Source organism: Brachypodium distachyon, chromosome 1, assembly GCF_000005505.3.
Source record: "Brachypodium distachyon strain Bd21 chromosome 1, Brachypodium_distachyon_v3.0, whole genome shotgun sequence".
In the NCBI taxonomy this organism is placed as follows: Eukaryota; Viridiplantae; Streptophyta; class Magnoliopsida; order Poales; family Poaceae; genus Brachypodium; species Brachypodium distachyon.
The window spans coordinates 57,723,558-57,738,145 of NC_016131.3; the positions used below are offsets into that span (position 1 = coordinate 57,723,558).

Sequence of the window (14,588 nt, forward strand, 5' to 3'; positions counted from 1 at the left end):
CAGGACCTGCTTTCCTCGTCCACAAGCAGAAGCTAAGGTTGTTTAGGTGGCCGATCCCTAGCATGCCATCATGCGCTGCAATGAGGACAGTGCCGTGGTTGAGCACAGCCGCCGCTGCAGGCGGCTCAATCACCGAGAGGCGATGCCTTCCTATGTCATACTTGAGAATTTGAGTGCCATGAGGCCCATACGTGAGGAGGAAGTAGAGGGCGCCTCCGACGAGCACATTGTGCATCTTTATGACATAGCCATCAAGGTTAAGACCAGGGGTCGGCACGGTCCACTCACCGGTCTGCGATGAGTACAAGTAGGCAGTTGTGGTCCACTCCTATATGTTGAAGCCAACAAAAACGACATGGAAGTCATGACAGTTGGCATGGTCACAACCATCCATGGGGTAGAGCACCGTGTCACCCTTGTAGAACACTGACTCGTCACAAAAGCAGATGTGTCTGGTGGCCCATCATGGACTTCCATACCATGAGCTTGGTAGGAAACAAACCTTCGAAGAGGCAGACACAACCCAGGACGTGTCGATGGCGGCAGTCGTTCACAACAAAGTTGGGCAACTTGTAGCCAGGAATACTCGGGGGGCAGGACTCTGTGGCGGGGACGAAGGAGCTGGCAAACTCGCTAGGATTGAAGAACTCATTATAGAGAAAACCAAGCATAGGAGCTTTTCGGTGGAGCTTACGGTAGCGTTGGTGGAATGAAGGGTGGGAGAGCAGGCGATGCCAAGGCTTGGAAAGGATGGAGAGGCGAACGAGGAGTGCAGGATCGTCTGGCGGTAGGAAGAAGAGGATCTCGTGGATGAGTTCATCTGGCAGAACTAGAGAGACAAAGGTACCATATCTGCCGTATTTGGAGACGGTATAGCCAGATCTGCCAAATCTGAAGACGGCCATGCCATATCTGAAGACGGCTTTGCCATATTTAGAGACGGTTTTGCCAGATGTGGAAAAACAGGTACGTAGCCACCTCTTGAGCGTCCGCCCAAGCTCGTCTAGCGAACTTTATCGAGGAACAATGGTATTTTGGGGTTAAAATTAAATATGAAAGCGAAATACAAACCACCTAAGCCTTGCCTAGGGTCCGTAAACGAGTTGGCTCCACGCCTGTTGAGACAACATCGCCATGGTTTGTGCGGTACTGCTTGGGGAAGTTCAATGCTAGGTACTAGTTTCAAGAGTTATAGCTTACTGGAATCGACAAGTTGGTCCTTTTATAGATAGAATCAAGATAGTTGGTTTACTAAAAAATTATAGGACACGGTTGGACAAATTTAACAATGCTTAGATGATGCAATTGGTCTGCTATCGCAGTGGTTGGGCACCACTACCGTGGTGCTGTCAAGGCACAGCCAGGTCACGAGTTCGACTCTCTTGAGCACATCCTTTTTATGTTCAATATTTAAAATTTTCACGAAAAAAGCATGATCCGGAATAGAACCCGGCACCTCAAGGTGTGAAGAGGCGAGCTCTCGGAATACCAATACAACAACTCCTCGTTACTGACTAGTGTATGATACAAACCTATATACCTCATATTAAGTGTTCAATTCAAAATTTAAAAAAATCTGGTAATTTTTGCTCCGTTAAAGCATTTACTTTGTGTGTGTGAGTGTGTGTGTTGGGTGGGGGGGGGGGTGTTGGCGCATACAAGGCAAGAGTTTGAGTGGAGCAGAGATTTAGTTTCCGTCGGTATGCGCCAAGAACCATCTCCCTTAGATTAAAAAAATAGTAGTGGTTAATGGCTTCATGCTCTAGCGGTTCATCTCCTTTCCTCGGGAACAACAAAACTAATCGCGAAAATGGTAACAACCTTGGTGGGGACCGCGGTATGGAAAATCACAAGGCTATGTTGTGCAATATTTCTTGAGGTCTTTTATGGTAGGAGCAGAGCGATATATAGACCATCCATTGTACTCGATGAAGGGATGAAATCCATCAAAACTAGCAAATCAAACTAGCATTTTGCTTAGGTAAAAAAAATCAGAAGACCTCCACAGGAGGAAGGAGGTGGGCGGTTGCTGATGGAGTTGCAGCGCCAGTGTGAGGTATTGCTGGCCCTCGTGCTCCGTAGCTCATCTTGTTGGTTTCTACTCATCATGGAGACGCGCATGTTTGCCATAAATCCCTTGTCTGAGCATTCTCAGCGATTGGACAGATTGTTTGTTAATGCTTATATCCTGTTGTTTCTTGACGAAGGTTCTCCAAACGAGCACGGGTGACCACCTATCATCGCCGAGAGGGGGCTTCGCACAAGTTACTCCAGATCTGGCAGCGTCTTCTCCAGATATGGCACCTCTATCTCTAGATCTGCCAGATGAACTCATCCATGAGATTCTCTTCCGCCTCCAGCCAGATGAGCTCGCGCTCCTTGTTTGGCACTTCATCCTCTCAAAGTCTTGGGACCGCCTCCTCTCTGACCCTGCATTCCACCACCGGTACCGCAAACTCCGCCAAATGGCTCCTACGCTTGGTTTCATCTATAGCGGTTACTCAATTTATACTAAAATTGCCACCTCTTTCGTCCCCGCCATGGGGTTCTGCCCCCCGAGCATTCCTAACTACAAGCTGCCTGACTTCGCTGTGAGCGATTGTCGCCATAGCCATGGCTTGGGCCGTGTCTTCCCCTTCCAAGGTTTTGTGCACATGGAGCTCGTGGTCTGGAACCCCTTGACAGGCCACCACACACAATTCAACAGCTTTAATGATTTCTTTATATGCATGGGGGAAGAGGTGCTCTGCCCCGTGGATGGTTGCGACCACGCCACCTGCCACGACTTCCACGTCGTCTGCGTTGGCATAAACCAAGAGGAGAGTACCACAACTGCCATTGTGTACTCATCACAAACCGATGAGTGGAGCGCACCGACGCCTGGTCTTCAACTCAATGGGTATGACATAGAGACACACAATGTGCTCGTCGGAGGTGCCCTCTACTTTCTCCTCACGTATGGGCCGCATGGCACTCAAATTCTCAAGTATGACATTGGAAGAAATCGACCAGGGCACTATCCTCATGGCACCGGAGGATGGCGTGCTACGGATCGCTCACCTGAACACACTCAGCATCTACTTGTGGACGAGGAAAGCGGGTCCTGATGGAGCTGTAGCATGCTCACAAGATAGAATTATTGATCTCTCGGGCGCTTCTCCCCGTTGGAGACCTCGTGAGCAAAGTTCATTTAATTGATTTTGTGGATGGCGCTGATATGATATTCGCCTCCACAGCTCTTGGCATCTACTCTATTGATTTGAAGTTGCTGAAGTCAAAGAAATTGTGCGAGTGACAGAACCATATAGACATCTTCCCCTTCATGAGCTTCTACAATCCACTAGGTATGTTTATTTTAGTTCTTGACCTATAACGTCTCGCTAGACATGCTTTTGCAACCCAATGTAGCTAGTATTGTCTTACCTCATTTTGATCAATTCTATGGTCGAACCTTAGACCAATGCACGAAAACATTTGGAGCCACACTAACCAAACAGTATGTATAAAAGCAGTATCACAGAGAAATATACATAATGCCTTAAACAACATGATGAGCATACAGAGAGAAGAGAAGCTAAAGTTCATTGGTTGGTCGGCCCTACCAGCTTAGCATAAAATCTGCAGAAATTACCAGAAACATTCCATCAAAAAGAAAATACCAGAAGCTGACCGCATGTTATTTGTTGGTTTATCAAACATAAACTCAAGTGTCATCTTATTGTTCAAATCCGCATATTTTAAGGATTTACCCAGTGTGAGATGTCTATCAAGGAGTGGGGCCTTTCTGGACCAAGGTCACCTAGGCGCAAATCCTTTAGATGTCACCTAACACTTTGGGGGTATGAGCCCAATTAGTGACTGTCCTATAGGTGATTAACAATAAACTGGTTCATGATTAAATTAAATACAAGCTTATTAGGCCTAGGTATGCACATTTTTTATGACCGCATGGTCTATGCTCTACAGTAGTCCAGTACCCCACATATACAGCGCAAGTCAAAATTTAAATAACATATTATCTTAACATAGGTTGTCCAGTACTGCTTTTAAGATCCCGATCATCTGAAAACAATCAAACAACCCTCTTTTCTCCCAAAATCCACTGATCACAGATTACTTTTAAGATCAAATTGATTTGGAATGCAGCAGCTTCTACGGTGGAGGTACCTGGTCTCTTAGCAGAATGATTTGGTAAGGTACAAACACAAAGACAGGATGAAATAAAATATTTGATTTGCTGGGAGTGAGACAATAACAAACATGAGGGGAATTATAAAATCTTAGAAGAACCTAGGCTTCTGTTATAGTGTAATGATGATGAGCTACCAAACTAATAGCAGTACAGCACTGAGAGGAACTGACAATTCATAGATGAAGAGAATGATTATGGCGCCTTAGATATCAAACAGCAAATGAGTTAAAAAAAAACACTTCAATTAAGCGGAGCAACTGTATAACCACACTCAAACTGAAGATCTACCCAAACAAATCTGCTAATGGAGTTTACTGAGAATGAGTACGGCGCTTTAGATATCAAATTGCAAATGAATGAGTTAAAAGAAATTCAATCAAGGGGAGAGCAACTGTATAATAACCATACTCAAACTGAAGATCGACCCACAGGCTAGCTAGCTCGCGTCTTTTTTTTTCCTTGAAACCAAATTGAAACGAACGCCTTATCTTATTCCATCCTTTTTACACAAAACCCTGCAATTAACAAGCAGGAAAAATATCCAGATATGAAGATTCACGAGGTTAAAACCCACACCCTCACCTCGCGCGGATGAGATCTCGATCGGATGCGGAGAAGATCGACGCGCGTGGCTGCTCCTGAGTCGCCGGAATTGTCTCCGTAGACTCCGGCTGTACGCGAGCCGGAGATGGCGCATCCTGTACATATCCGCCGGTTGGTCGGCCCGCGCGGCGTGAGAGGAGAGGCGGCGGCGCGGTTGGTGGGGCAGATCGAGTAGGATTGGGTCGGCGGCGGCGGCGGAGGAGGAGGAGATGGCCGGAGTCCGTGGGGGACGGAGTCTTGGATCGGGAGCCGGCCGGCGCCTACAGAGAGAAGAATGAATCAAAGGCGGCGCTGGGGGTAGGGTTTATAGCACACTGGAGAGAGGCTGGACCCGTCGCGTGCCAGTGGGCCAGCAATGTCCCAAGGCCCAGTAACAGCGGCACGGGGCCAGCAAGCCACGGTAAAATACAACCTGCGACAAGTGAAGATCCGACGGCTGAAACGAAAGAAGGCACTGAATCGGACAGCGGAAATCGTCTTGCGCTCTCAGGAGCTTCGTGTTCCGGCCCAACGGTATGCAAGTACAGATCATCTGCAGAACTTAGCTAAAAGGGGTAAAGAATCAAAACTATACTTAAGGAGACATTTGCCTAAAAGGGCTAAGTAATCAAAATTACTCTCTCCGTCCCGAAACAAGTGACGTGGATTTGTATATAAATGATCATAGTGTCAACGGAGCTCATATGCTCAAATATACCTGCTTCGCTTGCGGCATCATCCTATCACCAGCTAGCCAGGAATTGACATGAAATTACAAACTCTACAATTTGGATTAATGGACAAAATCAGTTGACCTATCATTTTTTCCGTCTAGTGATTTAGTCGTTGTAGCGAGTGGATCTATATGGACTAAATCTACATTGAGACGTAAATCTGCAAATAGTATGATTTCGCTAACATTAATAGCAGAAGAAACATTTGTATAAAAAAATGCAACGGTTTGAGAATCATGGTGGTGCCCAATGAGGCCGAAGAGAACATGACCCATGGATGAGAAACCGCTTGGGTGCTCGCCTTCGACATCCTTAAACGCCCGCTAGGTGTGCGTGTCGCCGTCCAATGGGGGTCAAGGCTAACAGACATCAAATTGAGGCCGGGCCTAGGTTGGCGGATATCGAATCGGACTTATTGATCCATGCTCGCGCCTGCTCCAATGGCCGCTCACACACCTCTTCCTCGCTGTGAGCTCGCCTTGGCCATAGCTTGCGATCAGTCCCCACCCCTAAGGCACAAATTCAGACATTTTTAGGCAATTATGTATTTTTATGTTGAACTATACTTGTTCCTTTTCAACTACTTCCATTCAGTGACTTCGTTGAAGATTGAAGATCAAGTTCATGAAATTTAAACAACAAAATCATTTTCCTTATGCGTGAACGAGCTAGATCGATCTAAGAAACCAATTTGAATATAACGTAAAATGAAAGCCAAGTACAGATAAAATGGCTCATATTTATCTAGACAATACGAATTTAGATGAATCTAATTCACTTGTTTTCGAACGGAAAGAGTATATTTTTAAGAGCTCTTCTCTGGTACCCTATAACAAATATGGACCGTTTATTTGTTGAGATCTAACGGCAGATATACATGTATACTGCTAAAGCACTTGTCGTTCCAGTCAAACAGTATACGCCACTCGGAGGGTAGTTTGAGAAGATCGAAAGTTTTCATGCCCGAGTGGGCCAAACCCGATCCACCTGTCGACTCTAGTTCTCGTTCATGCCCCTATTGCCCTTCTTCTTCCCCGCGTGAGGAGCCGGCGCCGCCACCACCACCACCTCACGCCCACATCCCCTTCCGCCGCCGTGCGGCGTGCCTACCTTTGTGAACCCATCAAAATACTGCCTGCAATCAAAGGCCACTTGCAGCCTCCTAGCTCTCGCCGCCTGCCCATCATATACCGACGAGTCCGCCGCTGCCGGCGTGGTCCGGCGGCTCCTCGCTCACCTCGACTCCCAGCAGAAGCTTTTGGCCACCAGCCGACGACTCCTGCTCACGTGCGCTCGCCCACTTCGCCTCACTCGACCAGGCATCGCGTCAATGAGGCCCTCGCAGCCGCTGACTAATCCACCCCCAAACCACGCGTGCGATGCCGCTATCCCCGCGCGCCTTGCGAAGTGCTATCCGCCGACGTTGATTCTCAATACAGAACCAGGCTATGCCACTCAATGTTTTAATACAGTAGTTGATTCAAAACATAAAAATTATAGTGCGACCACGGTAGCGAGCCCGCCGGTTAGGCCTGCATCTCTTATCTCTCCCCAATTTATTCAATCCTCAGGAAAAGTCCCCAATTTCTTCAACCCTACGGCTAGCCGGCGACATTCACCTGTTCATGCGGTTGCGCCTGCTCGCACTTTTACCCGTGGGCCAAACGATAGGGCCTTTACGGTTAGTTCCATTAAACAGGAAATATCCATACTATCCTTAATAAATCAACCGTGGGATATATATATATATATATATACATACATATATATATATACGTATATATATACATATATACATACATATATATATATATACGTATATATATACATATATACATACATATATATATATACATATATATACACATACATGCTTACTGCTCGTTCACCCTTAGCAGTGTGGGGTACCGTAAAAAAGGTCATTTTTAAACACGTAGAGAAGCCAAAAATATCCCAACTCCGCAATGGAACCGTGAAAGAGAGAGCATGGTCGTCATGGCTCGAACGCCGTTCAAAAATTCTCTTCGCAAAAATCTCCCGCTCTGCTTTTCAGCCACATCGAGGATGAGTGGATGACACGGCTGGCCCACGCGTCGGAGGCGTTCCTTCCACGCGAAGCCTCGCACGGGCTCAGAGAGAGCGTAGCAGCGTAGCGTCTTGTCGCATTAATTGAAGACGCAGGGGCGACTGGCCGCATGGACCGAGTTCACGGTAGACCGTCTCGCTGCACCGACCTCGCAGCACCAGCGTGCGTGCACCGAGTCCACGGCTCTCCTTGGCCTTCCTCTTCCCCCAAATGCTTCGCTCGCCTCCACTAGACTTTCTTTCACTCTCTCATCAATGGGCCGCCTGAGCTCGGATCGGCTGGGACGAGAGGGTCACCTCGGCCGCCTGAGCTCGGATTGGCCCTAACCAAGCTATTCCAAGCAAGAGCGGATCGGATTCCGATCCGGCGAGAAGAGATGAGCCCATCTCACAGCCGCCACTCGTCGGAGCTGTCGCCGGACCTGACAGACGACGCCGTCCTCGAGATCCTCCTCCGCTTCCCGCCGGACCGGCTGGAACGCCCGGAATACCACGTCCGCGCATCCCTCGTCAGCAAGGCCTGGCGCCGCGCCCTCTCCGGCCCCGCCTTCTGCCGCAGCTACCGCGACTTCCACCGTATGCCTCCCATGCTCGGCTTCTTCTTCAGTGACCCAAGCTACTCGAGCTCCTCGTACCGTGGCTTCGTCCCCACCACAGCATTTCGCGCGCCTATCACGGCCCCAACTCCAAGCAGCACCTTCGAACGGGTGGTCAGCGCCTGCCATGGCCGTGTCCTCTTCCATGATCTTCACCCCCTCTACGTGGTCGTCTGGGACCCCATCACCGGCGACCAACGCCGCGTGTTCTTCCCGTGGCCGTTATGCCTATGCAGTGCAGTTGATTATGCGGTGCTCTGTGCCACGGTCGGCTGGGACCGCCGCGGCTGCCAAGGCGGCCTGTTCTTCGTGGTACGCATGTGCAGAGAGAGCACGACGGCCTTCCAAGCCCGTGTCTACTCATCGGGGGATGGTGCCTGGGGCGACACGACCTCTGTTGAGCACCCAGATGCCGCCTCCCTCTTCACGGTCAACCACACCAGCGTCCTTTTGGGAAACACTGTCTACATGTCCTGGGGAACCATAATCACAGGTTACAACATGCATGGATGCCTGGCAACTGAGCTTGATTGACGTGACGGCTGCACACCATAACCAGGTGTCATGTATCCTCATGACGGCCGAGGATGGCAAGCTGGGGTTTGCCGGTGTGCAAGAGTCCAAACTACTTCTATGGTTGAGGAAGGCCGGTCCTGACGGAGCCGTGGCGTGGACACAAGACAGAGTCATTGACCTCGAGACGCTGCTCCCTATTCGTTACCATTTGGAACAATTTTTCTGTGGGCTCCCCACGGTCACAGATGTGGTTGGCTTTGCAGATGGTGTCGTTTTCATAAGCACAGAGGTGGGTTTGTTCACAATTCAGCTCAGCTCAGATCGAGTCCAGAAGGTATCCAGAAGGGGTTATTGCAAATGTCCAATCATTCCCTACTCGAGCTTCTACACTCTAGGTACTAAAGTGTCGAAGTTTTCAATGTAAATTTGGTTGGGAAATGTTTTTGGCTCCAACATGTATGGATAATTCCTTAAATTCTTTAGATGTAACTAGGAATCAACGTTTCAAATTACATTCGTCTAGATGCAAATGTAGAGGTCACAAACTTACAACATGGTCATGAGATTTATCAATTGCAAATTGCATGTTTTTTTTTGTGCAGATCATGCAACAAGAAGACTTCCACCACCATGAGGTTGCACTGAAATCTATTACCATGAGCAGCACCTATTGGCTTGTTGCAACACTGGTGCTTCTTCACGTGTTTTGTTTCCCGTTTGACTGTTTAATGTAGGGAAAGAAAAATTTAGTCACCATGATCAATGCTGGTATGTTTTGTTTTCATATGGGAAGTGAAAACAAGGAAAAGAGTTAAGTAATCGTGGTAAATTTAGTAACCTTAGAGTGTTTTCCGCCGGGAAAGCTTAAGTAAGACATGATGGTCAATTAGTACTTTCTGAAGTTTATGTAAGCCATGATGGTCAGTTAGTGTTGTCTCTTGTCATTGTACTCTGGCCTGAGATCTATGCGTCAGATAAATATATTACTATTTCTGTTTTTGTAGTAGATGTTTATTTCATGTTTCATGTTTTGCAGGGAATCTAGCCTCCCTATGAGAGATGTTTAGTTTCAATAACATTTATTGAAGCAGATTTGCCTATACATAGTGCTGAAAAATCAAGACATACACTCTGAACTGAAAAATGTTCCGAGTTCAGTAGCTCACAGCGAATAAACTGGAAAGTGGTTCAAGCAACATGGAGGTGAAATTTGAATGCTCTAATTCCTGCACTAGTTCCGTAATATTGTTTTCAACTACATCCATCCTTCATTCTAGCTGATGGATCTCTTGGAGGCGATTGTGTGTTGATCCGTCGATTCACTGAAGCATGCTGCTGTATTGGCATGTTGCAGAGGTTATGCAGTTGTGTGTGCCATTGAAATTGAATTGATTCTTCACAGATCGAATTCCCTGCCTGAAATTGATATATGAATATACCTTCTCTACTGCAAAATGAACCTCTGTGGATTGGTCAAGAAACCATTTCGTTGAAGGATCTTTTCCTCCATAGTGGTTTCAGCGGCCTATTTAGGCATTTAGGCATGCACTCGTCTGGATAAAATGAACTAGCTCTGTCATTTGAGTTTTTGTCTAATCAATGGGCTCTATCAGTATGTACCAGGACAAGAAGAACATGAAAATAAATTGTTGTAATATTTGAATGTCCCTGAAGATAAAAACAGAAATCCACAACAGAAAAGAAGTAGATGCATATAAATGTGTAATTGACCAAACTCTAATATGGATAATCTATAAACTCCAATTCGCAAAAGAACCCAATTAAATTAGTGCTTTAGATATCAATATATATGTTTTATTAGGATAAGGTGGGGCACTAGGCTGAATCATCCTTACGAGTCCAAGTGGCAAAAAACTTACTTACACAGACTCAAATTTCACAGGGTCAGCACTCGAAGTTATTATCTTCATGGAGACAAGCAGAACTTATCTTCATGGAGACAAGCAGCTCACATAGCATACTCATGTCAGTTCCCAATCGGGCTTGCTCAACATTTTCTTCAGGTTTTGTAGACATGACTATATTGAAGGTGTGACCATGCCAAGCAAGAAATGAACATGTTACTTAATAAAATGTTGACTTGTTGTTTCCTCAATTAATTACCCACCTGAAAATAAAACACTTGAAGGCTCTAAACATACCAACAACATCAGACTCTTAAGTGAATGGACCGAGAGATCACTACAATCTACCTCTACAACTACCTGATAACATACAATGCATGATATCTTACCATCCAAAATGATAAGAAGATCATCAGCTTTGCAAGATCTGAACAGCAGTAGGTAAAAACGGCAATGAAAATTTTTACACGAGGAAATACCTTGGGACCAAAAACACCACCAGAAAACTTCATCAACAAACTGAAAGTACATTGCAAGTTTACACACATTCATGCTGACGGCATGAAGAAGTTATTGAACTGATCAAACATATCGGCAAAACCGACAAAACATGAGAAATCAACTAAGCGCCACCAAGGCACACACTACTGAAATAGTTCATTACTACATCACTGAACCCCAAATTGCCTCCATGTGATTGTCCTTCTCATGAATGAGATGCACCATTCGTCTCAGGCCAACACTTCAGCTAAGCGCCACGCTGGAACTGTTATGCCCCCGCCGAAAGGCTTGTCCCAGATCGCCGTTCTGTAATGTGTAGGTTTGGTTAGTGTGGCTCCAAATGTTTTAGTGCACTGGTCTAAGGTTTGACTATAAAATTGATCAAAATGAGGTAACACAATACTAGCTAAATTGTGTTGCAAAAGCAGGTCTAGTGAGACGTTGTAGGTCAAGAACTAAAATAAACATACCTAGTGGATTGTAGAAGCTCATGAAGGGGAAGATGTCTCTACAGTTCTGTTGCTCGCGCAATTTCTTTGACTTCAGCAACTTCAAATCAATGGAGTATATGCTCAGAGCTGTGGAGGCGAATATGATATCGGTGCCCTTCATAGAACCAATCAAACGAACTTCGCTCACGAGGTCTCCAACGGGGAGAAGCGCCGCGAGATCAATGACTCTATCTTGTGTCCATGCTACAGATCCATCAGGACCAGATTTCATCGTCCACAAGTAGAGGCTGAGTGTGTTCAGGTGAGCGATCCTCCGGTGCCATGAGGATAGTGCCCTGGTCAAACACAGCTGCCGCCACAGGCGGCTCAATAATCGAGAGCTAATGCCTTCCAATGTCATACTTGAGAATTTGAGTGCCATGCGGCCCATACGTGAGGAGGAAGTAGAGGGCGCTTCCGACGATCACATTGTGCATCTGTATGTTACACCAATCAAGTTGAAGTCTAGGCGTCGGTGTGCTCCACTCATCAGACTGTGATGAGTACACATAGGCAGTTGTGGTCCCCTCCTCTTTGTTTATGCCAATGCAGATGACATGGAAGTCGTGGCACGTGGCATGGTCGCAGCTCTCCACGGGGCAGAGCACTGCTTCCCCCATGCAGATCAAGGAATCATCGAAGCTCTTGAGATGTGTGTGGTGGCCCGTCATGGGGTTCCAGACCATGAGCTGCATGTGCACAAAATCGAAGAGGAAGGCACGGCCCAAGACATGGCCATGGCGACAATCACTCACAGCAAAGTCAGCCAGCTTGTAGTTAGGAATGCACGGGGGGCAGAACCCCGTGGCGGGGATGAAGGAGGTGACAATTTCAGTAGAGTACTCACTATAGTGGAAACCAAGCGTTGGAGCTTTTTGGTGGAGCTTGCGGTACCGGTGGCGGAAAGCGGGGTCGGAGAGGAGGCGGTCCCAAGACTTGGATAGGATGGAGAGCCGAACGAGGAGCGCGGGGCTCGTCTGGCGGGAGGCGGAAGAGGATCTCGTGGAAGAGTTCATCTGGTAGATATAGAGACAGAGGGGCCAGATCTAGAGATGGCACTGCCAGATCTGGAGACGACGCTGCCAGATCGAGAGTAACCTGTGCGAAGCCGCCTCCTGGCGAACCCAGGTGGTCGCCCGTGGTCGTTTGGAGAACCTTCATCGAGGAACAATGGTATTTGGGGTTAAAATAGAATACCTCAAGACAAATCTAGACCGTCGCTGCCGCTAAACGAGACCACCACTGTGGAGGAGGCGGCGCGGTTGGTGGGCAGAGGAGGATTTTGTTGGCAGCAGAGGAGGAGTGGGCAGGAGATGGGCGGAATCATGGATCAAGAGCCGGCACGATGAGAAAAGGAGAAGAATGAATGAAAGGAGGCGTTTTTGGTAGGATTTCCGGCGTACTAGAGAGACCTAACCCACATATGGCGAGCTAGCAATGTCCCAAGGCCCAATGACAGCCACACAACGAGTGAGCCTTGGTAAGAAAATGACCCGAGATTGACCGCACGGACTCCGGCCACCCACAAGCGAAGATCCAACGGCTAATATTAAGGGAGGCAATGAATCCTGATGGGTTCGTTGCATGGAAAACAAAATTTTTCCTACGAGATGTGCGTAAGAAACCCAAGAACATATCTACTAGATGTAAGTAACGAGAGGGATTATGAGCATCATACCCTCGTAGACCACAAAGCGTTACGATCACGGGATCGTTGTTGGCGTAGTGGAACTTTCAATGAGATCAATCTCAGTGCAAAAATGACGGCACCTCCTTGGTATCCACACGTTCAGCTTCACGTCGTCTCCTCCTTCTTGATCCAGCAAGCGAGGGGAAGAGGTCGATGAGATTCCAGGAGCACGACGGCGTGGTGTAGGTTATGGTGGAGTTCTCCACGGGCAGGGCTTCACCATGCGCGTGAGAGGGAGAGGAGCAGGGTTCAGCTAAGGGGCAGCCCCCCCCCCCTCCTTATATAGGGGAGGAGGCCGACGGCAAGGCAGGTAAAGGAGACAATCTCATCTTTCCTTTCTTGCCTCTCAAGAAATAGGAATTTGATCACATAGGGATCAATTCCCTAATTCAGTTTTTCCTTTTCCTTTCCTAGAGGTGGCCGGCCAGGGAGTCCCGGAAGGATTCCCAATCCTTCTGTTATGCCTCCCCACGTACGTGAGTTTCACCATGTGGTGGACAGCTCCCACCGAAGGCTTCCCTTTCCCCTAGGGATAATTAATTAGATTTCTCTAATTAATTAGTACAGATGCCCAATTAATTTTTTAGGAATAATCCGGAACATTTCAGAACCTTCCAAGAACTTCCGGAACCTTCTAGAATATTCTCGGTCAATACCGGAAAATATCCCGAACTTTTCCGAAACAGCTTTCCCATATATAATTCTTTATCTCCGGACCATTCCGAAGCTCCTCTGATGTCCCGGATCCCATCCTGGACTCCGAATCAATATTCGGTATCACCATCTATTTATCTCATCAAAACCTAGTGACATTAAGCGTTAAGTGTGTGACCCTACGGGTTCGAGAACATGCGGACATGACCGAGACACCTCTCTGATCAATAACCAATAGCAGGACCTGGATGTCCATAATGGCTCCCACATATTCCACGAAGATCTCATCGGTTGAACCACTACGTTGAGGATTCAATTAATCCGATATCCAATTCCCTTTGTCTCGCGATATATTACTTGCCCGAGATTTGATCGTCGGCATCACCATACCTAGTTCAATCTCGTTACCGGCAAGTTCTCTTTACTCGTACCGCAATATAATATCCCCGTGACTAAACACATTAGTTACATGCTTGCAAGCTCATTAGGATGTTATATTACTGAGAGAGCCCAGATATATCTCCTCCGTCACATGGAGTGACAAATCCCAGTTTTGATCCATACAACCACCCAACAAGCACCTTCCGAGATACCTGAAAAACACCTTTATGATCACCCAGTTATGAGATGACGGTTGATGTCCACAAAGTATTCTTTCGGTACTAGGGAGTGGCATGATCTC

The 14,588-nt window shown here is 47.2% G+C and overlaps 1 protein-coding gene across 1 annotated transcript; it reads left to right on the forward strand.

The window, feature by feature from the left end:
• The first annotated feature begins 2,297 nt into the window (after nucleotides 1–2,297).
• Nucleotides 2,298–3,107, forward strand: LOC104582336. The gene has a single exon (XM_010231799.1). It carries the CDS (start codon nucleotides 2,298–2,300, stop codon nucleotides 3,105–3,107), a length of 810 nt encoding a protein of 269 aa, XP_010230101.1.
• The last annotated feature ends 11,481 nt before the right edge of the window (nucleotides 3,108–14,588 follow it).